This window comes from Lissotriton vulgaris, chromosome 8 (genome assembly GCF_964263255.1).
Source record: "Lissotriton vulgaris chromosome 8, aLisVul1.2, whole genome shotgun sequence".
NCBI lineage: Eukaryota > Metazoa > Chordata > Amphibia > Caudata > Salamandridae > Lissotriton > Lissotriton vulgaris.
In genome coordinates this window covers 144709895-144735705 of record NC_141696.1, presented here as the reverse complement: position 1 = coordinate 144735705, position 25811 = coordinate 144709895, and the positions used below count along the sequence as shown (strand labels likewise).

At 44.4% G+C, this 25811-nt stretch overlaps 1 protein-coding gene across 1 annotated transcript in view; it reads left to right on the top strand.

The window, feature by feature from the left end:
• Positions 1-25811, top strand: part of ARHGEF17 (Rho guanine nucleotide exchange factor 17) — a 572303-nt gene that overhangs the window by 491029 nt on the left and 55463 nt on the right. Inside the window, exons 7-13 of the mRNA XM_086933847.1 lie at positions 1984-2034; positions 8939-9048; positions 14011-14096; positions 16499-16617; positions 21454-21667; positions 22049-22122; positions 22957-23150. Coding sequence (XP_086789973.1) covers positions 1984-2034; positions 8939-9048; positions 14011-14096; positions 16499-16617; positions 21454-21667; positions 22049-22122; positions 22957-23150 — 848 coding nt within the window. The remainder of the gene's footprint in view (positions 1-1983; positions 2035-8938; positions 9049-14010; positions 14097-16498; positions 16618-21453; positions 21668-22048; positions 22123-22956; positions 23151-25811) is intronic.

The following is a 25811-nucleotide window of genomic DNA, read 5'->3' as shown; positions in this document are numbered from 1 at the left end:
TTCTATAAGCCATGTTGTATGCATTTGAGTGATGGCGTTAGAGTATGGTTGATGCTGCTCCTCTGGAATGGTAGGGTATAGTTCTGGAGAGCACGGTATCTTTCGTATTTGACGGCCCCTCCATTATCGCCGCGAAAGAGCTGTCTTGCGATGTTTTCTGACCCTGATTTGATTTCTGCCTCTCGTAAAACCACTAGGTATTCACTCCAGAGCCCTGGTCCTTGAGCTAGAGGTGAGTGAGTGCTTCTGTAGAATTTATCCCTAGTCAAGACTTGGCTCAAGTACCACCCTTGTGTATAGCATCTGTTTGGGGCCAAGACCGTTGTTTTCAGTGTCAGGCTACACCTAGTGTTGTTCCTTGTGCTCCAGCCTACACGGGTGGCAGTATCAAGGCTCCTTAGATCTAGAGAGGGGCATCTATAACTCCAGAACATTCTAGATGGCAATAAAAATTAGTAAACAAGCACCTATTCTGAGGTTTACAAAGGGGCTGGACCTTATTTATCTGCAAATGTTTTAACTTTTGTATGGAACTGTCTTTGAGCTGTGAAGCGACATGTTGATGGCAGCTCCTTACATGAATACACACATACATAAGTAGATTAACAGCATTTTCTACCCTAGAAAAAGGACGTGCCTTTTTGTTTAGAATTGTCCCCAGTACACAGTAACAGCATTTAGTGAGAATGAATGTCATTAAATACTTTGTCCTTGTGTCATACTGCTTGTACTGAAAGGTGCAGAGTATGTTTATACCCCGTAGTACTGACAGAGGTGTATTCACTTTGAGGATAATTGAAGTGCATCGTGCTGCTCCAGTCACTGATCAATCAAATGCATGGTCTCACAATGTGCCCTGTTCAGAAAGGGGATCTGTTCACTAATGTTTCTCCTGTGGGCTCAGAAGACTTGGGTTCTTGCTGTAATGTGTGATCTTAGGCTACTGAGATGTAAGGATTGTGGAACTCCGTATATCCCAGAAATCTCACATTTGCAAAATTGTGCCCCATTCTGAAGGAGCCGGCTACTGCCTATAAGCAAGTCGGTGTGACCCCTGAGGTGAAGCTGCAGACTTCCAGGCTTAGCCTGACACTACAACTCCACACATCCCCAAAATGTACTTAATGTACAGTTGCAAACATCCCATGCGTCAAGTCCATTGTCTTTGCTTTGTTGTCCTTGCCAGGCGTAGTTTAATATGTCAGTAGATTACAATAATAAGTAATCCATTCATTTTTTTTAAATCTGTTTTATTGGTTTTTGGAGAGATTGTACATGTTACAGATTGAGTATTTCACATGAAAACATGTTAGCACAGAAAGACACTTTACATATGTCATTCCAGTTGTTGGTAGACAGCCGACATGCATATAATATTACTTCGGCTTTACAATTTAACCTTGCAGTGGATAACCATGTCTAATAGACCTACCACGTGACCATGATAAGCAATCATTCTATTTGTTCGGCGGTTACATAAGTAATCCATTCATGCTAGTCATGAACATATGTGTAAGATCTTTGACCCAGATAGAGCTCCTTGTCCTGAGTTCATATGGCCATCCCTGTCTCAGACCCCTGTATAGACCAGTGGAGCATTCACTAGACCGTAAATGTTGTAGGCTGAAATCTTGAGTTCGCACTTAAGGGCCTTCAGTTGTGCCTGATGCAGTCCTTGCCTCACTGTTAGGTTATTTTAAGGCCACTGATGTCTTCCAAAGAAACAAAAGCCTCTCCAGGATAGAAGACGAGCATGTAACGGCTGCTTGACGTGCCTCGTGGACATGCTCGGCCAACCCGTACGTCTGGTTCCCTGATGTATAATTTTATTTCTACAGGTTATTACTACAGACAGAAATGTTAATGCTGCAATCACAACCATATTCCTTCTGCTCCCAGCTGCCATGCACGCTTCTGCTATCTCCAGACAAAAGCACAGTTGAATATTGCCAATCGACCACTTACTGTTTTCTCTTCCCACAGCTCCAAGCACCTCTACGCAGGTTCCTGCGCCAGGAAATGGTGGTTGAAGTGGTAAGAGCTCCTTCCCTTGGCGAATGCTTGTTGGTACTTTGGTGTAATAGGGCACTTCTCGGTCAAACAAGGAAATCCATGTGCTTCCAGTAAGGAGCTAGGGTTTGCTTCCTTTATTGAACTAACTTCCTAACATACCTCTCTGGTGAAGAAGTCTTGTGCTTATTAAAGGGCGGAACTCCCAGTGTCACTAAGCCTATGATATGTTAGCACCAAGGTTAGAAAATACTGATGTATTTAACCCACTTCATACAAGGTTGTTACAGACCATTCACAGTTCCATGTAACTCGTCTACTACAGATTTTTTTATTTGCATTCCTATATTTGTAGTCCAGAATGTTTTCCCCCCAAACAACTTTTTTTGCAAGAGAACTGGTCGCTTCTTCCCTCCCCGCCTTCCTTCCCACCCCGATCTCTCTTTCGCGCCTCCACAGAATTTCCTACAGCACAATGGTGATGTGATATGGATATAAACATTACTTTTTAAACCGTCCCAGTTCGGCGACAAAGAAGTCTCTGGTGTAGCAAGCTTTGAATGTGGCTCGAAGTAATGTATCCCTGCGTTTCATCATAGTCTAACTCAGGGGCGGCTCTTCCGTAATGGCGAAGGAGAGTCGGGCCATAGCTCGGTCATTCACAGAAAAATTAAATGAGAATAAAACAATGATATTATTTAATTTTTTTGTGACTAGCTTTGGCCTAGGCATGCGTATGTAGGGCAGGGCCCGGGCCATGACCGGGAGGAATGGTGGGCACTTGTAAGTGCGCATGTCAGTTGGCCAGCCATCTTAGGCCGGCCAAACAGGCAGGAACACTTCTATTTCTCCAAACCAGCTGTGTTGCACAGCTGGGTTGGAGAAAAGCCACAGGCTCCCAGTCACTGTCTGAGCGGCAGACCAGGTCACTTAGACCAATCCTGGTGCTGCTATCATAGCATGAGAGCAGAGCCGGTATTGGGTGGCGAGCCTGTGCTTTCCCATTGACTGCAGGTCTCAAGATTAAATCCCAGCAAGGCCAGCTCGACCTTTCATCCTTCAGAGGTTGGAGAACATTTACAATGAGCAATAGTAACACCTGTTATTTACAATGCTTAGAAATGTCATAAGTGTGGCATATAGCATTATATTTTGAAAAATACGATTGGAAGAAGGAGGGCTCCACAACAGATGGTTTGAGAGGGCTATGGGATGCAGGAGTTTAGAGTAAGTAGCCAACCGGTGGGAGGAATTGTGTAAGACGCAAGGGGTGGTGCTTTTTCAAGGAGTGCCTCAAGATGTTTGTTCTCTGAAAGATTGTGGTCTCTGGTGAGCAGCACTGACTGGACTCCTCTTCTATTGAACTTCACTAGAGCTAAGGAGGAGTTTGATACCAAGTTTGGCAGCTGGTTGAAGTGGATGATTCACTTAGTTTCCAGAAGATCTTGTGAGCTTCTCCAGGGAGCAAGTGACGAGCCATCAGGCCTACGGGTAATTGGTCAAAGGGGAGGGCTCTGGTGAGAAGACTAGCTGCAGTGTAGAGACTGGAGTACCAGGACGGCCCTGCTGGAGTTGTGTCTAGGGAGGATGCCGGCATATGCTACATAGATGCTGTTGGGGAGGGAATTATACCTTTTTCCTTCTTCATGTTGGAATTGATGGAGCCTGATCAGCAGCTGATTGGTGTGATCGAAGGGGTGAAACAAAAGGTTTGCCAGACATGGATTTCGATTCACGAAAATTCCAGGAGTAGCAGAAGTGACATCAGACACTTTGGCACACCCTTTATGACATCACAGGAACTCATCTCATGGCTCTCAACATTGCTTAACTTTCCAAGAAGTGATATCAATGAATTTGAAAGGCCTACAAAAAAATCAAGCTACCATATTAGAAAAGAGACTAAATTAGATAACGCTATTCAGTTTTCACCCATATATAAAGCAGAATGCTGCATTGTATGCCCGAGATACAACAGTGATCAGCACAGGGGCATGCCATCATAGACGCAACCATATAATGCTCAAGTACAATCATCATATTTCCAGACTGTAGGAAAGTGCCGCTTTTGACAAGGTTACCCCCCACTTTTTGCCTGGTATCTGATGCATCTTTGACTGAAAGTGTACTGGGTTCGTGCTGACCATGTCCCAAGTACTAGTGTTCTTTCCCTAAACTATAACATTGTTCCACAATTGGAACAACTTTAGACTCCATGTAGGTCCCTTGTAAATGGTACCCCTGGTACCTAGGGCTTTGGGACTAAAGAGGGTCCTTAAGGGCTGCAGCATGAACCTTACAAAAACCGGACTCGGTACTACAAGGGAGCACTTCGACTTTGACATGGATGGATGGCCGCTACTTTGGCCCGTTGGTTATCAGTCTTTACACTTGGGGTTAATAGGGCCCAGTGATTCGACCTCAAGGCAAATACGGAGCCCTGACGAAGTTCTATTCGGAACGAAACGCGTTGGCTGAGGACTGAATTTTAAACTGATATAAAAATAAAGGATATATTTGGATATACTTGAAGCGTTGTGACTTCATTCTGGTGCACCGTCCTTCTCCTCATGAACTTATTTATCTGGTCCTCAGTGGAGTGAAAGTGAGGCGACGTGTTTGCACGGACAATTACATTATCTACTTACTTTGAAACTGAGGTGCTGAACCATGGTCAGCTGCATTGTATTCCTTTAACTGAGCATGAATAGGGCCACCCTAAGGGACCCCTCACCAAGCTCACGTAAACCGCCATTGCAGCCTGCGTGTCTTGGTGCAGAGAAAAATGAAGAATCGACATGGCACACATCCCTGGGTGCCATGCCTGGAAGCACAATGTGTGGTATAGGTAAGTGACCCCTACAGCAGACCTCGCAGCCCTAAGGCAGCATGTACTATACCCATTTCTGGGCATATCTGCATGAGCATTGTGCGTCCCCGTGATATCCAAGTTCACTCCTGGATATCACAAGTGCACTGGGAAGCCATAATGAGTACATGGCCTGGACACTCATGATTCTGAATACCCCAAACACATGATGGGTTCACTGTACCCCCAGATGATTGGTACCAAATATCTCATCTTATTAAACCCACACTGATGCCAGTGTTGGAGTTATTAATAAATGCACCCAGAGGGCACCTTGGAAGTGCCCCCTGAAAACCTACCGAACACTAGTGTGTAGTGTGCAGCAAGACAGGCAGGAAAATTAGTAAGACTACACCGAACCAGCACCACTACTAATGTGGACTAGATGGTGTGCACACCACCATTTCAGATTCCTCCATCTTGTTTTGGACAGAATTAGCCTTCTAGGGGCAGGGTTAGGCCCATTTCCTGAAGGAAGTGGCCATATAGAGTGTAAACACCCTAAAGGTAGGTAGCACATTGGCTAATACCTGTCACTCCCCTTAACGCCCCTAAATAAAGCATTTAGGTGGCCCCCTGAACTCAAAAACACAGATTGGACAGATCAAGGGAAGAAGAATGAAGAAGAGTCAAACCTTGCGAGAACTGCAGAAGCACTGCAAACTTGTGACGTGAAACCCTGCCTGCTCGCAACTCTCTTGACAGTCGCAATGGAGTGACTCGTCCTGCAAATTGAAGACCTACCACAGTCTCGGGTAGTCTGCCAGCACTTCGAAAATAGCCTACAGTCTACCTTGGAGCAGAGGAGCTACTACCCTTAGACAACAGGCACAGACCAGCAGAGTCCGGTTCACTGACTTGCAGCTCCCCAGGTTGGCTAACGCCGCAGACAACCAGGAGAAGGTATTCGTGCTGTGGAAGGTCAGATCTGTCTCCCCACCGAGTGTGAAGACACCAGGACCAACCAGAGCCGTGCAGCACCAACCCACGGGGTACCAGACCAAATGCACCAAACACTGACAGTGAGAGTCCAGTCCGGATTCTCGCTGAACCATGACAGAGCATCCGTCGAGGGATGTCCACATCACTGAGACCTACTTTGTGAGTGGCCCAGCTGTCCTGATTTTGCCCCTGCCAGCTGTTGGTCCTTAACACAAAGGAGCACCTTTGCATACCATACCAGCCGACCTAGCCACTCTGCACCTGAGCTGCCTGGCCTGGGTACCAAAGAATCAGCTGGGCCCCCCTGCTCCAAGACCCCTTGCGACCCAACTCCCTTTTGAGAGCTTCCGCACTTGTCCCCAAGTCGTCCTGTGCAGCTGTTTCCAGGTGGCCCCCTTCTCAGTAGCACACAGCTACCAATGTCACCAGCACCTTGCTGCCAGCTAAACTTGGGCCGTTCTTGAAGAACGGCTGGTAGTACTTTAGAACTTTGCTCACCACAACTCTAAACCCAGAAGGTGAACCTGCCCTGAAACTGACTGTAATTATTGGAATGCATATATGACTGTGCCTTCCATATGACTGCATTGTGCGTAAAGGCGCACACCTAGAAATAATTACTTACCTGTAACAATTGCTAATAAAAACAGTGCTTACTTTTTTTTTGTATGTAAATTTCCTTATTCGTTGTTTAAATAAATCACATTAATACAGTACATGATCGAACAACACAATGCAGAATAACTTCAGAAAATTGCAAGTCATCATCAGTCAGCAGTCTTCAGGGTACATCTCTCACCAGGCGTACCTGCCGGCGCATTTCCATTTCTACTGTGGGTGACACACATATATCTCCCCTATGTCTGTTCCAATGGGACCACTTCCTATCCCATTTCTTAGGGCACCCAACAGTGCTTACTTTTGAACGAAGTTCTTGGCTTTACAAAATATATAAATAGAAGTGTTATTTTTCTAATCTGGTCTTGGATGTACTTTTTGAGTGTGTGTCATTTATCGCCTCTATGAGTACAGCAAATGCTTAGCACTATCCTCTGACAAGCGTACACTATTATCTTCTTCAGCCTCTGTAAACCAATTGGGGAGCCTCTGGACTCTCTGCGCAGGGTACTTCTTTTTAGTGCACTATATAGAGAGCCAGCTTTCTACACATACATAGTCTCAAATGCCCAGACATAAAATCTAATGTAAAGTCACATCAATATATATGGCAAGGCAAAGATGTTGTATCCTCAGACAGAACCTCCTTGCAAACACAAACTCTTTGTCCAGGTGTAGGCTCACATACCCTTGTAATGCCTCATAAATGCATGTGTAGACTCTTCTCTCGCTCAAAATAAGTCTGCACGCAGGCTGCATGTACCCACATGATGGATACTTTTATTATTATTAATAATAGTAATCCAAAGCCACAATGGAAATGCATGTTGAACAGTTATAAGTGTTTTCTGTATTAGTTTGTGTTTTCAGTGATTTTTTGGGACAAGTGTTGTTAAATATTTCTAGAAATGTTTTTGTTTTCAGGTACGAAGTGCTGTATAAAAATGCACTATTACATAATATTAATATAGCGTTATAGCCCGCTACCCAGGCATATACCGGTTAATTGCCCTGAACTGAAGTTATAGGCCCGAGCCGCAGGTAAAGGCCTACAATGAGAGTTAGGGTCTTTACCGCCGGTAAAGCCCAAGACAGAAGGACTATGAGGCTATTAGAACATTCCACCCATTATGGATAGAATATTGTAAATTAAGAAGGGAGAAACAGAAAGACCAACATTGGACTGTTGGCGCTCCGGACTCATTTCAGCCATTATAGGCCTGGAGTCACTCCATTGTCTTCAACATTCCAATGTTCTAATAATAATACCTAGTTCATACAGTGCTTCCATACACACTTTTGCCATTTCTAAGCATTGCAAATTGCAAATGTTAGTATTAGTAGGTAAGCACTTAACACTAGCTGAAAACGAAACCGAAACTAACTTAGTAAACGTAAGTCAATCGCTGTAGCGTTGTTCGGCGCTTTCACGACACGCAGGTCCCACTACAGCAAAGTTCTTGTTTTTCTTTTTCAGTAGTAAATCGTCACCCTAAAAGTCAGGGGTCCCATGGACTCTGCCAAAGGTACTAAAGGGCAAGCTAGGGGTCGCAGATGCGACTCTCAATTGATGTCCATGTTGCCAGACCACAGCCCTAACAGAAGTTAAAATGTATTAAGGATATCCTGAAGAACCTGGTTTGGGTCCAGACTTTGATGGTGTAGATTGTGTGTTAAGAAAATGTTACAAATTTGTGATGCCGTAGCCGAGAGCCTTACACTTCCCCTCCTGCTTCCTGCGGCATGTCCACAGCCCCACCCCCATGTCTCATAATCACTGAGCCAAAGCAAAGTCCTGAAAAGCAGAAGAAAAGATGCAAGCCTTCATCCTGGGTCTTATTATTGATTATTGTTTACACACATATGTCTGAAATGAGTCCTCATAATATTTTGCACCAATTTATCCAAGATGCTGAACACATTCCTCAGTCACGTGCACCATAAAACACTCACTCCACATCCAAAAGAGCAATAGAACACAACATCTTGTGATTATTTTGGCCATTTAGCACATTTCTTAAAAGGTGTCGGGCCTTTCAGCTAATTTAATCAGCCCACATATTTTAAGATTGGTTTGTGTTTTGACTAGTCCTATTGGTCCAAGTGTCCTGTGCTTCGCGACCTGAGAGAAGAACACCACAAAAAAAACATGTTGTGCAATCGATACCAGAGGACGAAGAGAGACTGCTTTCTAATTCCACCCATTCAAGTCATCTTTGATGCATTTGCAGACACACACAGTCTGATGGCTTTCAATTGTGCATTCATTTCTTGCTGTTATGGGTTTCTTGCTGATACAGTGATTTTCTCATGTCTTTACTCCACAACAGAGGTTCTTGGGTTCTGAGCTCACTCTCTTGATGTTTGCAATAACTGCAGGCTGCATTTGGGTGTCATTAAAGCTAGGGATCAGTTTATAAACTTGTTGCAATTCTAGGAGTATGCAACACTATGTTGTGACAGTATTTTGTGATGCATTCTTTTCTGTTTTTCCTGCAGAAGGCTGTCGGTGGCAAGAAAGACCGCTCCCTCTTCCTGTTTACAGACTTGTTGGTTTGCACCACGCTGAAACGCAAGTCGGGGTCGCTCCGCCGCAGCTCCATGAGCCTGTAAGTACCAGTCATTACCTCTGCCATAACATTGTTCTGTTGCCATCATCTGGCAACATCTGTTGCCAGAACATTGATTGAGGGATGTCATTTTGGTTAGTTTTGTAAGATGGCTCTTTCTACAAACCCACTGTTTCTAGGATCATACATGTTTCTCAGAGGGGCAAGAAGTAATGCGTGAAGCATAGATGCATACTGGTTCTCTCAAGACAAGCAAGACAACTAAGCTGTTTGGATTTGTATTCTAACTGTAGGTTGTAAAAAATCGAAAGAAACAGAAAACAGGGAGCCTTCATTTTAATTCTAAGGATGACTTGGCGTTCCAGAGATGACCACCGCACACAGACAGAATTTTTAAAAGGAAAGGGCCATAACTTGTGAAAATCCGTGCTGCCACTCCAGTTTCTATAAGTAAACCCTAAATTCCAGGTTTTTTGCTTACCGGCACTTTGTAAACATTTTACTCAGGAGAAAATAGTTCACTATAGCACGGTCCCCTCTCCCATGCTCTGCGTATGTTTACTTTCGTTATCATTCGAGTTATATTGCGACCCTTACTAACATAAGATCTTTGGCTTTCAAGCGCTTAAAATTGTTTTCAGGCAGGCCTAACTGATCCCGTTCTGCAGGAGGGGGGCGGGCAGAAGTAGTGTTGCTGAGTAACCCAGAGCAGCGAGCCTGCCAGAGGTGAGCGGGCAGGTATGATCCCATGAGTCACGGGTGGAAGGGAGGTGGCATTCCTCCGCCTGCCTCCCCCACAGGACGGATTCTGAATAGCTTCCTACTTCCCTCCTCCCCCGCCGGAGAGCAGGCTTGGCACCGCCCCAGGGCTCGGCGCGAGGCGCTCACCTCCATCAGCTGCAGCTGCGGCCACTGGGTGCCTGCCTTCCTGGCAGGTCCCTGGCATAGCTTGCATTCCTGGGAGCCAGCAGCCTGCTGGCGGGGGAGTGCCCACGTGGTTTGGGAGGGCACACGCACATCAATCAGTTTACTTCTGAAAACCTTTGAAATTGGTCACTGCCATATTGCTCCTAGGAAAATTTGAATGACTATAAAAGTGATACAGTTTTTCTTTGCCAAAGTAAATAAAGTTTACATTTAGTAACTAACATTATATATTAGTAACTCATTGGACCCTACCTTTGCACCTTTCTAAACGAATGCACGTAGAAAAAAAATCTATCTAAGTTCAATGAAATGTGTTGGAGTTATGCTGTACCTCTAATAAGTACTTGCAATATAGGCTTATTGGCGCCACCTAGTGTTCATGTTGGGCAATGTGGCGCACATTTCGGTACAAAGATGTAACGTTTTATAAAATGTGGGATTTTGTAATTCATCTATAATCGGCTGTCTCGAAAATCGGTGATTTGTGACGCACTCAGACGACGATTATATCAGAACTCTACTATAATAAGTTATTGCCATCGAGTTCTGACGTCACGATGTCTGCTGCTAGAGCCTGCAGCAGAGATTAAAGGCAGGTCAGGTCATGGGGTATAATTAAAGCAGCGGTTTAAAGCAACGAAAACACGGAAGGTTGTTTTTCTTTTGTCGGCTCTATTTTAACAGCTTATAATGACAAGCAGAGAGAATGTTTATTTTTTGTACTCCTGAGAAAAAAGCTAGAATCTTCCAGTATGTTTCTCCAAATTCTGAGGTGCTGCAGTTTTTTTTTAAACTGACTTGTATTGAACTGTTTCTAATATCAGTTTGCCACAAATATCGAACATGTTTTTGGTGTGTTTAATTTTGCATGTTTAATTTTGCGCTAAAGGTTTTATTTTTATTCTTCATTTTTGATAATATGCTTCCAGATGAAAGAGCTGCGCACCAAGGTTTCACGTGGTTTGTGGAAAGGGTGATGGTGTGACCAGGCACGCAACACCCATTGGACTCACCGGGCTTCAGCCCCCCCCCCCCCCCCCACCCCCGCCCGTCGTGTGTGGCAGCCCGGAATGAGAATGATCCCGGGCACACACAGAGCCGCACCCGAACGTTTCACAGGTCTTTAAAATACCATTTTAATGTTAATTAGGCCTTGCAGTTGTTTCAACCCTTCTAAGAGCCCCTGCAGCTCCACTCTGCCTACTGATTAAAGGTTCAGCCCCCCCCCCCCCAATTTTTTCTTAGTCTCCCGCCCCCCCCCCTGAAATTTGGCTCTAGCTGCGCCTCTGGGTGTGACGATGTATTATATGGGATAAAGTACCCCCTGCTGTACATGATAAGGATATTGCAAGTCATCTCTGAGTGCCATAACATTATAAAGTAACTTGGCCTTCGGCCTCTATATGATTTTGAACTCCTCAGTGACTTTCAGTATTCTTATATGTATTGAGCATGCACTTGGCTAGTTCAGGCGCCAGATCGCCAGTGCTTAATTTATTCCAGTGGGGGCCACAAGCACTCATTTGTGAGAGTTGTGCATTGTCTAGCTTGGGTAAGGTGCTCAAACCCTTCCTAGCTTCTCAATAGTTCTCTCCCATACCCATGTCCCTAGTAATTGTGTTCCCTGGTCCTAGTGTGCCCTTGTCCCGGTGTTCCCTGGTCCCGGTGTTCCCTGGTCCTAGTGTTCCCTGGTCCTGGTGTTCCCTGGTCCCTGCGCTCCTCGATCCCTGCGCTCCCCGGCCCTCCCCGGCCCCTGCATCATTGCAGTTCCATAATTATCAATCTCTAGTAATTCCTATAAAAGACAGTGAGAAAGATGATGCAGACAGGTAGGCAAACGTCATTTGCGTAGAGCAGCTATTGTCTGTTGTCCATGATCCATCCCCTCCCAGCCCGTTTAGCCGCCATGGCTGACTCGCTACTACCTGGAAGGAGAGCAGATCTTCCTCAGGATGTGATCATCAGAGAGCACGGTGTGAAGGCTCTGACCGCCTTCTCTCAGTATAGTAGATAATGGAATGGATCGGTTGACAGTCAATGTAGATAAGACTAGTGTGGTAAAGGAAGATGCACAGTCCAACTGTGTAGGTTAAGATCCTTTATTGTAGGTTCCTTCCAAGTAAGATAAATGAGTCAAGATAACAAGTACATAAGTTAAACCCAAGAACAGTGGAGAGGACATTTACTACACTAGAAGGGTGGCGGCTGGACATGCAGGGCATTTGGGCCACTCTCCTATACATGGCAATAGCATTTTAAGAATATCACACCTTGTAAAACTGGCTATAGGTGAAACAAATCAAAGCTGATCAGAAAAGAAAAGTGAAGGAGAAATCCTTTTAGGATGACCCTCACTCACCATTGGGTGTCATGCCTCATCATATTGGTTCCCTTATCACTCCATAGTATAACATACTATATATGCTTTGTTCCTTGATACACACACACATTCATTACACATACGTAAATCCTGTACATACACATGCACACCCATTGTTTACTTTTCATAGTACGTCTCCTTAGTCCCTGAACACTGACACACAGAAATAATAATCTTGAAATCACTATACATAGTACATATCCTTGTTATATGTTATGCTACATTTCATTTGTGTGCGCATATTCGTCTAGGTTTCTTGGCGCTATTTGAATAATCACAACAGCTAAAAGAAAAATAACAGAAAAGGAAACTAGTTAATATCCTGAAGAAATCCTAACTAGAGCAGGAGTAAAACAGAATGGGAAAATTCCCGACCAGCATCACTGTTGTATGCGCTGCCATCCCATAACTCTGGTGCTAGAACATAGCGCTTGAGTGCTTCTGTAAGGTAAGACTTAGCTGCTATGGCCCGTCACCTCCATCCTGTTTGGAGGGCCGAAGCTGCATTTTGGACCCCCTCGAGCCCTTGGAGCAGTTTATGGATGTGGCTTTTCATAATCTAAAGGGCTCTAGATAGGACCATAGGCACTGAGGAATAGGGTTCTGGATCAATGCACATCAAAATATGCTGTGGTAGTTTAAGATGCCAGCGGCAAGTACGGCCTGTTTCGGAAACCTGGGTCCTGTGTTAACAAGGGTCACAGATTGTTCGCCACCTTGACGTGAGGGGACCCATCAAGCTGGGCCGCAGAGAAGGGGTCAGTTTCTTGGTGCTTTTGTTTGTGACTTGGAGTTTAGTTCGATTAGACTAAAGTTAAACAAAAAATGGGGAAAAACATTGATTGAGCTCCTTTTGGGTCAATGTCAGTTTCAAGGGAATAAGCAGAAACATAAAATGCCCTCTCCTTTATCCATACATTTAAGGCACTGATTGAGTGAAGCAAGGAGGTCCGACCGCCTCTGCATATTGGTGCTGGAGAGATGTTCTATCTGTAAGAGTTATTTATCTCCACTTTTTTTTCCCTTTCTTTTTTCCTTCCTTTTTTTATATTTTTTCCTGCCGCCTTTCTATGTTTCTCCTCTCTCGCTGTCCAAATTGTCATAATTTCTTATGTGATGCCCCAGTCATATATTTTCCCTCTGAAGAACATTGCTGATTTGTGTTGACCTCTTCCTTTCCTTATTACTTTCAAAATGCAAAACAGTGACTTGTAGTTCTAAACAAGGTGAACCATGTCTGTGGTAGTTGAACATCTTTGGGAGGTGTCTTTTTTTTTAAGCGGACCGCATTATGTTTCTAAGTAATCTGCTTTTATAATAGTATTCTTGTGCGTATGCAGATGTTTGCTTAACCCCTGCCATGCTCATGACGGAACGGTTCCGTCATGAGCGTCGGTTGGCCTGTGCTCATGATGGAACCGTTCCGTCATGCTTCCATAGGCCCAATGGAACTTTCAGCACAGCGCAGGAATTTGCGCCGTGCTGAACGGGTTAATGACCTCCGCCAGCACACATTCAGTGAGCCTGTAATCAAAACATTAGGGCATTATTCCACTCTGTTGGTGCACGGAGCTCTTGTAACAAAAAGTAGGCTGTCAGGTGAGCGTTGCGTACCCCAGAGTACATATTGTGGACGCAGCATTTACATGGAGAGAACCCCCCTCTCATTCGCTTCTTTTCTGTTTCTTTTTTAGTTACACTGCGGCAAGCATGATCGACATAGCCAGCAAGTACAAGCTACTCTGGAAGCTCCCTTTGGAAGACGTGGACATCGTGAAAGGTTGGTAGCATTAATGGGCGCGGACTCGGAGACGATTAAAAGGAATGGGCGAAGTGGGCAATTGCCCAGGACTCCCACCTTCCAAGGGGCTCCCTGGGAAAGTAAATGCAATCCCTCGCTCGCTTTCTAGCTTTCCTCTCTTTTTCTTGATCTGAATCTCTCTTTTCTCTGACTACCTCTACCTCTCTTTTCCCAATGTCATTTTAAGGATGTTTGGGTTCCTCAGAAAGACCCAGTTCAACAGTTTTTTGGGCCAGATCCATTTCCGAAAGTTTGTTTGGTATCATCCGGCATACAGTTAGCATAAAAGTGGGAAATAAAATTCTATATTGTTATGAACATGGGACCCCATAATATATCTTGCCCGGGGCTCAAAAATCCTTAATATGACGCTGAGCTGCGTGCAGGCCAGGGGAGACTGCCAAGTGCTAATGGTTTCATCACCTGAGCCCCAATCCATGACCTCATCTACTGCTGTGCTCTCTATTGGTCCCCTGTATCTCATCTCACTGTTGTATACCTCTGTTGGCTTCCTACACACCCAGACCCACTTCTCTATTGGCTCTCTATCACCACCCCCTTTCCTCGCTATGATTTTCCCTTAACTCCCTATATTGGTTTCCATGGACACTAGAGTCCAATAATTTTTCTTTTTTCCTACATACCCCAAACGTTTGCCCTAGAGTTCCCAGCCTATTCCACATGTTTTCACTGCATTGGGTTCTCCGCCAATCACACCCATTGCTCTCCAGTTGTTTTCATATATGTTCCATCGCTTCCTCTCCCTTTAGGGTTCCCTCTCAATCTATTCCTTTCATCTTTCTATTGTTTCGCTTTCTAGTTTATTATTTTCATCTACTAGTTATTCGTAATACCTTATATATTGGGGAAAAACTTTACCTATGAAACAGCCAATTTCTGCACCTTGTCCGATTATGGCCCGAGTGATACTTGTGCATAACCGCAAAAAAAAACATCCCAAAAAAGAAAGCACAAAAAGAGCTTTGATGGTAGATGGCAAATGGGCAAAGATGACCTGGATTAAAACTATCAAAAAACCTGTGGATGTGAATAGAATCCAAATTACACATTGCGAGTGAGGTTAAACACCAAACAGCGAATGCCTCACTGAAGTTAAATGTGCAATTTATGACAGTGAACTTTGCTAAAACCAAACAAACTAGTCGTGTGTGGTGCTAAAATCCTATTTGTGGAAGTTAACTTGACTAAGACTCAGTAATCGAGCGTCCAGCAGTCTAAAATCACATTAAGAGGATGTAGCCTAGACTAAAACTCCAACAAAGACTGTGGGCAGGGTAATATCCTCAAAATCAGAACAGCGACTAAACTAAACAAAAATATTTGTGATTGACTGTGAATAGGGCTTGTCAGCAGCTTTGAGATTTGCTAAAATTCCCTTTTCCATTCCCACACCAAGCTCTATCACAAAATCTGAAACACTCTTCACCACTCCTGGAAGAAGCTGCCTGTAGGGTCCAACCTGACTCCAATTGTAGCTAGCTCTGTGCGAAGTAGTGTTGTTTTATTAATGCGGAGTACATGCAGATGAGACGAGAACTGTGAGTAGTATGTGCATTTCACGTAAATATTGTTCTCCGGCAAAAAACTATACTTGACCATTCTGGTTGAAACGTTTGTGTTTTGATTGTCGGATTGTGATGAAAAAGACATAATTGATCATCAAAAGTCAAAACGTGGCTCAGAAAAATATTGTACCAAGATCTCTTGTGAAGATATAGAGGTTCAGAAAGCTGACCCAGTCTAAAAACAGAAGTAATCGTCTTCAGAGCTGACACAGTCCTGTGCACCGTCTGACAAGTGGCCCACTTAGGGAATCTCTTATGTTACCTTGAAAGCTTCCCTTGCCCTGTTCACCCATTTTAACAGTTGTTCAGGTCTGCTGATCCCTCTCTGGGCACAGGAAACCTGCAAGAAACTTGTCCAAGCTTTGGTGCGAGTGGAGTGCAAAGAGCAGGAGCCTCACAGGCGTGTAGGCAGCAACCACTAAAAAGAGGTGGTGTGATGAAGAAGAGCCTCTTGGACTGGTGTTGTTCCTTGAGACCATACCCTCCCCTCATACCCATCTGGACCAGAGAAATCTCCACCTCTAGCAGCAGCCTCAGCGAGAAAGGCTGCCTTTGATTGGTTAGCAGAACAAGCGACAGTCCTAGGGTTGGAGATTGTCTCTGCTGCTTTGCTGACTTTGTCCAGAGAAAGCACTCAACCAAATGGCAAACTGGGAGAGTCCCCCATGCTGTGTACTTCATACTCACGGAAATTGCAGCGTCACTGTGAGGGGATCTGGGAAACCGGTGGATGAGTAGCCTTATACAAAATCATTGTTTTCCCCCTCTAAGCTAATCTATTCTTTGATATTCCAGGGGCGTCTCAGGCCACGAACAAAGAGAGCATCCAGAAAGCCATCAGCCGCTTGGATGAAGACCTGAGTACAATGGGCCAAATAAGCAAGCTCTCGGAGACCCTCAGCTTCCCTCATCAGGTAAGGGGCAATGTTGGGGAAACTGCAGGGTAGACTCTGGAAGAGGAAGAATTGGGAGCAGGGGATCAGTTGGGAGGAATGGGAACTATGGAAGAGCAGGATTGGTGGGGGACAGTGCTGATTAGGGAGCAATCTATTCTATGAAGTAAGCATTACACAGAAGTGGCACTGGGGGAGGGGGACACTGACCTGGGGCCTTCTCAAAGGGAAAGCTCCCTGGATGTAGAGGATGCCCTACCCAGCATTGTGTTGTCCTGCAGATACACAGTTAGCAAAAATTAGATTTTGACCCTGTTGCATAGTACACAGGTGTGCAGGTAACCCAAATGCATGTGGAGCTGGTATCCTGACTTTTCACTTCCCTAGCCAACATATTAATCTGACATGCTTTCTAAAACTAGCATTGACCATGTTAACACCAAGGTCTAGAACAGATTATTTGACCTTGAGGAGCACGCCAAGGGTGTCATCTTGTATCACAGTGGGAATGCGGTCCAGGTCTAGAGTTGTTGACATGAAAGGGTGGTGGCAGAGTACCGATTTTTGCAAAAGAATGGTCCCAAAGTGTTTACTCATTTTTGCGCCTCAGAGAGGAATGTGGCCTACCAGCCTCCTTTGAACTTGGATAAACATTCTGTGTTATGCGGCACTTGGACCCCCTGTTCTGACATTCCATGTGCATTTCAAGAGTGTGTGTACATTGTGTATGTGGTGCACACACAACAGTGAAACTGTATGCAATTTTGGCATGTTTGCTGAAACCAATGGGTTCCATTTTGGATTGCCCTTAGTTTGACTTGAGATGGAAGATGTGCTCAGCTTCCCTAGACAGTGGGAAGGTATTGCTTGCGTTCCTGTAGCTGGAAGATTGTGACCCTGGAACAGAAGTAAGGGAGGATGGAGACAGGGCTACCCTAAGAAATATCACATGGGCCTTTTAGCAAATGTTTGCAATTGGATTTACATGAGAATTGTCCTTTGGTAATTCTAGAGGAGTGGAGTGAACTGGCAGATTCTTCTGTTAAAGGTGGTATGTTTTCTATGCATGGGCCTGCCCTTATGTCTATCCCGCGTTGCTACTTCAGGAAGGCTGATTACAGCCAGCTGCAGAGTCGTCATGTTCATGGTTTAGATATTCCTGCATGGAGCCAGCCTCTTCACTACATGTGGTGAGAGATGTCACCTGGCACAAAGTCTGTGACTGTACTACTTCAAGAACAGGACAGAAGAAAAGGAGCCTGCTCCAAGCCATTAGACAATTTGATCCACATCTCCTGCCTGTTAAATGAGTAAAGGTAGAATCCAAACCACCTCACTTTGTTTTAGTTCCAACTTTATCTTGAAATGTAGCTCTGAAGAGTGCTTGGAGAGCTGTTTTGTGACCATTGTTGGCGTATGCATGACAGCCAATCTCCCGGAGTTGAGGGGACATCACCTGAATTCTGTACAACTTTCTGGAGAAGCTGAGTGTCCGCCTAGTTCTTAGAAGCCTGCCTGTCCGCTCAGAGAGGGAAGGAGAGATTTCATGGCTGTGCAGGACGAGACACTGACCAGGCGTAGACGTCCACTGTGTTCCCAGTGTATGGACCACACAGAAGTATTTGGCTACCACTGCGAGCAAAGCTGTGTCATGAGCGGTCACCCAGTGCTGTCCCCTTGGTGAACTGCATAAAGACACAACTAGCCAGAATGACATAGTGCTGTCCAGGACCCCCGCGGCATCTGTATGCATTGTGCTACTGCCGACGTGTGTAGCCCCACAAGGAGCTTCTGTTGCCACTGAAGTGGACATCCTGCCCTTGGACTGGAGGATGTAACTGCCAAACATGAACATCTGTCAATGAACGAAGGTATGCATCTGTCAGCTCGTGCACTACCACTGAAGATTTAAACTATCTAGAACTACTAAAATACCGGTGCAGGTCTAGGGTGCCTTGACCTTTTTCCGTGTGCTTTTATGCATCTGTCTGCATCTGGCTCGGATGCCACAATTGCCAAAGACAAGAATCCTCCTGCACCCATCCGAGAGGCTGCAACCACCAAAGACCTGCACCCAGCCTGGAGTGAGCAACTGCTAAAGACGAGCACCTGCCGAGCAGGTCCAGCACACTATTAAACCTCAGTGGCCAAGTGGCTCCCCCTTATTTGAGCCAAGGCTGAAGGTGCGAGATTACCAATTGCATCACCCTGTGCCTCCTGAACAACATCTCTGTTGAGCACGTAACACGGGCCGGAATTCACAAAGATTAAGACGGTGTCTATATTTGGCAAAGGTGAATCTGTTGTTAGAACTCTAACCTTTAGTAGTGCTAAGCTGTTATGGCTTACATATCTATTGAACTGACCTATGAAGTATTCAGTGAGATAACTACTAGGGCAGCTCTGTAATTGTAGCCCCATTGAAGTACGTACTATTTCGTTTTGGCTTGAAATTACAGTAGTTTATTTTTCTTGTTGTATGTACTTTATTCGATAAAAATTTATCATAAAAGCATATACATTCTCGACTCATAAATTTAAAAAAACATTTTTTATAAACAACCAATGTATAAAATCATATAAAAATTATCATAAAAAATATGTACAATAAGTCAATTAAACCAGTTAATATACAGCCAATAAAAACAATAGTTCAAAATGGGCCCGCAGCCACCTTGCTCTTCTTTGTCTCTTCGTCTTCTTTTTCGTTAGCAGATTGGTGCGTGTTAGCCAAGCACTGCCCAAGTACTTGGCTAGCCCGCAGACCATGACAAGGGAGGTAGTGTCAGATTTTAAAATGCGTAGCGCCATCCTGTGATTCCGCAAGCTTTCTTTTTCCTTAACCGCATGCATGCTAGCGGGTTTTCCCGCTGCGCGCTGAAGATTCGAAATTCGCGGGTTACGTGACAAAGCCAGCTCGTCATGCGCGCAGCGCAGGTAACGCCCATGACGAGCTAGCTTTGTCATCCGCATCGAAGCGGTTAAATAGGAGCAGTGGGCTGAACAATATTTTATTGTGTCTATTGGCCGAGTTTTGAGTTCTGAGCTTGTCTGCCACACTCCCTCCCTCAAGAGTCAGGCACAGAAAGGGTGCAATTGGTCCAGTTTGCAGAACCCTACTAGGACGAACTTCAGGACCCCAGTGGCAAATGACCCCAACCACGTCGGCTATACCCAGTAGCCCCTGTGTGCTCTGCAGCCCCAGCATGGAGGGTCTGACATCCTCAAAATTACTTTGGATGCTGAACAATGAATTTGTGTGTGTTTGTACTCAATTAGCTTACGACTTAATACAATCGTGTTGGACTTAGGGAAAACCACTACTTTGTCCATTTTCCAGGCTTATGTACAGGTTTCTTCTGTGAGTCTGCTAGACTTTGCACAGGTGTTTTGCACAGGTGTTTTTAATTTGTGTGGGCGTTCCAAACCAAAACAATTTAGCAACAGGGAAAGAGTTTTTGTTTTGTAGCCTTATAGGAGGTATTGAAGGGAAGTCACAAAACCTACTCTGTCTTGATTTCGTTGACTGGAGACAGTGGCCTGCCCAAAGTCAACTGACGGAGCGAAACGAGTGATCCCACCACCTCCAGATGTTCTGGGAGGCATAGGATTTTTTTCTGGAGTTTTTGGCAGTGGCAGCAATAAGATGTAAACCATTAGTTCCTAGCACATTTAACCACAGTTTCTAAAGGCCAAGTGCTCAAGCTAAACTTCAGATATTGCTTAGGCAAGCCAGGGCAAAATGTGATCTAAAAAGGATTCAAATAAAAGACAAGTGTTGGTGCTTGATCTGCCCCCAGTCATGGAAGATGGGTTAGCTGATGTTTTTTGTGTAGTATTTTGTTGTTGCTTGTGGACCTGTCCCAAGTTTGATGAAACCAAATAATGCCCGCAAATTCACTTCAGTTTGCACTTCTCTTATTTATGTCGCACCATATTGGCAGTGGCTGGCTCTCCTCTCCTGATGGGGTGAGGCTCAATGGGAGCAAAGCAATTGCTCAAAGTCACAGTTATGTAGCAATAGTTTGGCTCCTATGCGAGTCGTCCTGTTCATGTGATCCGGTGTGACGTACCTGCTGCACCAACAATGACTGCGCCCTCGAAAGACAATATTTCCAGAACTTCTCATATGACAAAGTTGGAGAGTATGCCTGGTAGAAAGAAGGTCTCTGCAATTGACAAAAAAAAACTAAGAGCTGTCCAGCATAAGTCACAAGTCAGGTCCATAGGGGGCATACTGTGCAAGAGGATGTTTGAAAGATTAATTTTGGAAGGCATGCTGTACCCTGATTGGCTGACAACACAAAGTTAATTCCATCAAGGATGAAGGTGCTTGTTTCCTTGAAACCATGACATAGATCACGTAATTGTGGCTGAACGTAGAGTCCTCAGACTGTCGGCAAACAGCTTGGAAATGATCAACGCCAGATACGGTTTTTGCACCTGTATAAAGTGGTCTGTTCCAGCTTTAGATCTTTTTATTGTGATATTCCTATGACCTTAGCAAAACATACATGGGAATGTGATCTCTTACAGCAGTGGTACTGCTTGGAAACATGCTTGGACTTCTATGTAAGCCTTTAGGTTTGCTGTGAAACCTCTATACTTTGTTCTCAGGCCCCAAACATTGCTTCTCCTTAAGGTTAGTGGCTGACTCAGTGTAACTCCAGAAACCTTGTTTCAAACCTGGTCGTACATCTAATAACCAAATGCTTTCTGACTGTGCTCCAATTAAATTAAAATGCCATCTTGCGTTAGTCTGTAAAATTCATTACAAATTGAACCTGTGTTCAACTGCCTCTATTCTCTCGTTCTTCTATTTTTAGAGACCTTCACTTTCTCTTTTTCCCCCCGCAGAGCCTTGATGATGTCATCAAGGATATGATGGCCGCCGTCCACCGAGAACTGTCGGAGAAACAGTCGCTCTCCTTCTCTCTTTCATTTCCACCAAACAAGATGGAGCTGACCACAACCAAAGCCGATGGGACCGAGTCTTTCATTTTTGAGTTTCCCAATCCCGATGGCCGGAATCACTTCGAGCAGGTGTTCGAGGATACCAAGAAGAAGCTGGGTAAATGGTCCTCATCTAGATTGGGAAGGCGTCCCAGGGGCAGGTCCACTTTCCTTCACCATTGCACCTTATGACGTCTGATATGCATATTCCCATGTGCATATCTGAGGACATGGGGCTGAATTCTCTATATTTTGATGTTGTAGCCATTGTGTTTTCGAAGTCTATGAATATGTTGCGGGTCTATTCTGAGGCAAGGCAAGGGAGGCATGCTTATTAATAAAGTCTAGGTCTAAGTGTGGTAAGAAACATAGAGACGGGAATTTGCAGACTAATACTTTTAGTTTTAGGCTAGAGTTGCAGAAACAATGGCCGTAAAAAAAATCTGCCATCAACGAGTCACCTAAGGACCTGTGGCTCTTATTTCTTTCTGACTTACAGCTTCCAACAGGAACCGGCTGGATCCCGAGTTTTTGAAGGCTATCCCCATCATGAAGACCAGGAGCGGTATGCAGGTATGTTTGCATGCTCAAGTCGCTCACTGACCGTAGCTGGCATATGTTTCAATATTAATGGAAAAATATCAAATGTGCAGAAGTTTCATGTTTTAAACCAATTTCTCTGATGCTTTTTGCAAGGAGCGATGGTTGTTCAGCTGGTGTTATACCTAGATACCCCGTGGCCATCCAAAAGCAATTTGGCACGAGAAGCACATGTTCACATGTATGTCACACTACTCACAGCTTTAATACATGCAATAAAATATAAAAATACATAAAGTGTGCAGTGTTTTACCAAGGAAATTAATCAATCAGTGGATTTATGTAGTGCGGCTGATCACCCGGGACGGTGTCCCAGGACTTCATATTCGATGATATTCATACTCATTTGAAAATTTGTCTAGACATCCCTCACCATATGCCAGCCAGAATAGTCATACACCCAAGTGCCTGTCCCTTAGAAAGTTCCAGTATCTTCTAAGTTTGTCGTTAAGCATTTTGCTTGCCCTCTTCTGCGTTCTAATTTCATTAAAAAGAATTGGACCTCAAAGGAAAACTCACCCCTATCTATTTTTATCATGCCTATTTCTTCAGATCTGCCACTAGCTTTAGCATCACGTCTTCTTTATTTATTCCTTTGCATATGTAGTTGTGTGTCACCGTCATGCCTTTTCAGGATTCCTCTTTGGCTGACAAATGTGGGCTTGAGTGTGTCCATAAAGAAAACATAGAACCTCTATACATTACATATTTGATTGTCTGTAGATCTTGTGAAGGTTCCAATAAAATGTTGCACGTATTGACATCAATGATCTGTTCCCTGATGTCTTCTGTGCTTGCCTCCTGCAGTTCTCGTGCGCATCGCCCAGTCACAGCAGCGTGGAGAATGCCCATGAAGTCTGGGTGTGCAACAGCGATGGCTACGTGGGACAGGTGTGCCTTCTCAGCATTAAGAACGAACCAACTGTCGAAGCATGCATCGCGGTCTGCTCTGCCCGGATCCTCTGCATCGCCTCCGTGCCAGGCCTGAAGAAGAACAGCAGGTAAAGGCCAGCCTGCATGTGCTGACGTAGAAGTCTCTTCCGTAACATGATGCACATTGGGTTCTGAAATAGCTCTAAGTCGTCTGGATGACGTGTGTGTGCGAGGAATTATTTTGTGGCACCTATTTATGAATATACCGCTTGCATATAAATGTGTTCATAATATTTATCAAACATGGAAACAATAATTCGAGTCCTACAATTTATTTCATTTGAGTAACCCAGTGAGGTTCTTTTTGACTTCATTATTGTAGGTTAAACATCTGAATAATTAAATTGCCCAAAAGTATCACAACTGTTTATCATTATTTGTGCACAGATTCACCAAGCAAATCTGGTTCGCCATATAATTATAGCATGTACATTTTTATTGTCATTGTCCCTTCTACTAGCTACCTACCTACCCATCCCATACATATAGACATATAACAACACAAGACAATAGAACCTGTAACTCATAATACGAGTGAGCTGGACGGATCATCACTCAGTCAGTCGACCCCTCCATCACCTACCCGCTGCTAGAAGCCCGAACCTCATTTATTGACATATTATCTACCCCTTTACACCACCCCTTACTCTTCCTCCCTATACTACTAAGCATAACACACCATATAGCACCCGTAATCAAACCTTACCATCCTCTTCAATATTCAGCATCACCACTCTACATTCCAAAGCATTTAACTTGAACCAATCAAAGGCAAGGTGACAATTATTGTCCCTCCCAATAGCAAATACACCAGAGCCTTCTAAGAACAGCAAGTCGGAACAAAAGAACACTCCTTCGCTCTCTTCATCACAAGTATACAACCAAGCAACCTGCACAGCCATCCAAACACCATCACACAAAAGCCCTTGTGCCCCTAAACACACCCCACATTGGCCGATGTTGCAGCTGTCTAGTAACTTTCAGTGCACTCAACTCTGGCACTTGGCAAGTAACAGTAATAATACAAGAATATCCTTTGTTATAAGCAGGCAGTCAAAAAGTGAGTAATGATCTTTACTTGTACATTAGGAAACCTGGAAGAGAAAGACCTCATACACTTTGGTTTGACTACAGGAACCCCAACCACACATATGTCCGACTACACTCCTACTCTTTGAATTTCATTTACTCCTTCAGTGTCAAGAATTACTAATGCAGACGATACATAGAATACAGAGGATTAAACATTTAGCCAGGATTTAGGGTTCCTGTCACAGGAATTTGCCATTTTTGTATTCCACATCCTTGAAACTGGGACAAGCAGAAACATGGGATCAGGGAGCAAGGGCTAAGACCCGACCACACTAGAATAACACCAGGCACCTTACCTGACCTCAAGTGATAGCATAGAAGTATCAAGCGACCAGACTAAGGAACTCCAGGACAGCTAGCAGATCAACGCCAAAAAAGATCTTCATGCCAACTACACACAGATGTTAAAAAGAAAGAATAACCTGCTCTCCATAAGATGATCATTTGGAACAAACTTGTATCTGGCAAACATCAGCTGACATAGGGAAGTTGGCGCCAAGTACATGGGACCCAATAAATGTTCCATGGGTTGGGCTGGAAGTTTGCAAGACCCACCCCTGGCTATGAAACGCTTCCAAAAGAATAACTCACATCTTCCACACTGCTCACCTACATGAAATGTGTTTTGGAGAGTAGGACACCTCTAATGTATATCATAGTATCCATAAAACACCAAGTGGTTTTCACTACACTGTACACATACCCATAGCTATAAGATAACATATGTTTCAGGTTTTGTGAAGCTCTGTGACTCATATTGTGTGATAGCTGAAGTATTATTGTGTGTCACATGCTGCATGAAACTTTACAGAGTGCTTGCTGCAACCAGGCCCATAACTCGCATCCTAATAATTTCTGCTCCATGAGTTATGCTGGGAAATCCTCAAGGCTAGATGTTGATAACATGGCATTCAGAGACTTATGAATCTCAGTATATCTTCTATCCTTTCAAACAAACGAGTAATCCAGAAGAAGGGACGCACCCCTGCCGGTGTACTTCCTCAGGGCGTTGTCATTTAACCTACAGTGAGACTTAACGTGAAATATATTTAGCAATGTAGTTGTTTAGAATTCTCTCCTGTTACTCTGAAGACGCTGAGGCGACATTCCAAACTACTCTGTGCATTGCACTGAAGATCTTGAAACATAGTGGAACTGTTGTTTTGCTAACGCTGCTGCTTTCACATTGTCTCTTTGTTTTTCACCCATGGTAAGGCATGCTGTCCTATTTAGTGTTTGTAGCGGTTTGTGGCCGTACTTTGCAGGCGGCCCATACACATGGTCTTTCCAAATGCTAACGGGTATAAGCTTGTAGCTCGTCAGAGTAAGAGATGTATTAGTGTGTAATAAATTGTTTGCATATCTTATCCAGCTGTATAATTTGGCTAGTGTCTTGGTGGGCTTAGAGTGAGACAGCTTCCTTCCACTTTGGAAAAATTTGTTACCATGCTACGCCCCTGGAAGACCTAGGTTTTGACGCTGGCTGAGCTCCAGCAGAGACGTTCTACTTTTTTGCTCTGCCAACATCAACAAATGGTGTGTCACTAGCTTAGAGACTGTTTCCATGCACAACAGCATTATTTGGTGAACGGAAGAGCGTAGAAGGAAAGCAGAACTAGTAGTATCTTCACCCACTG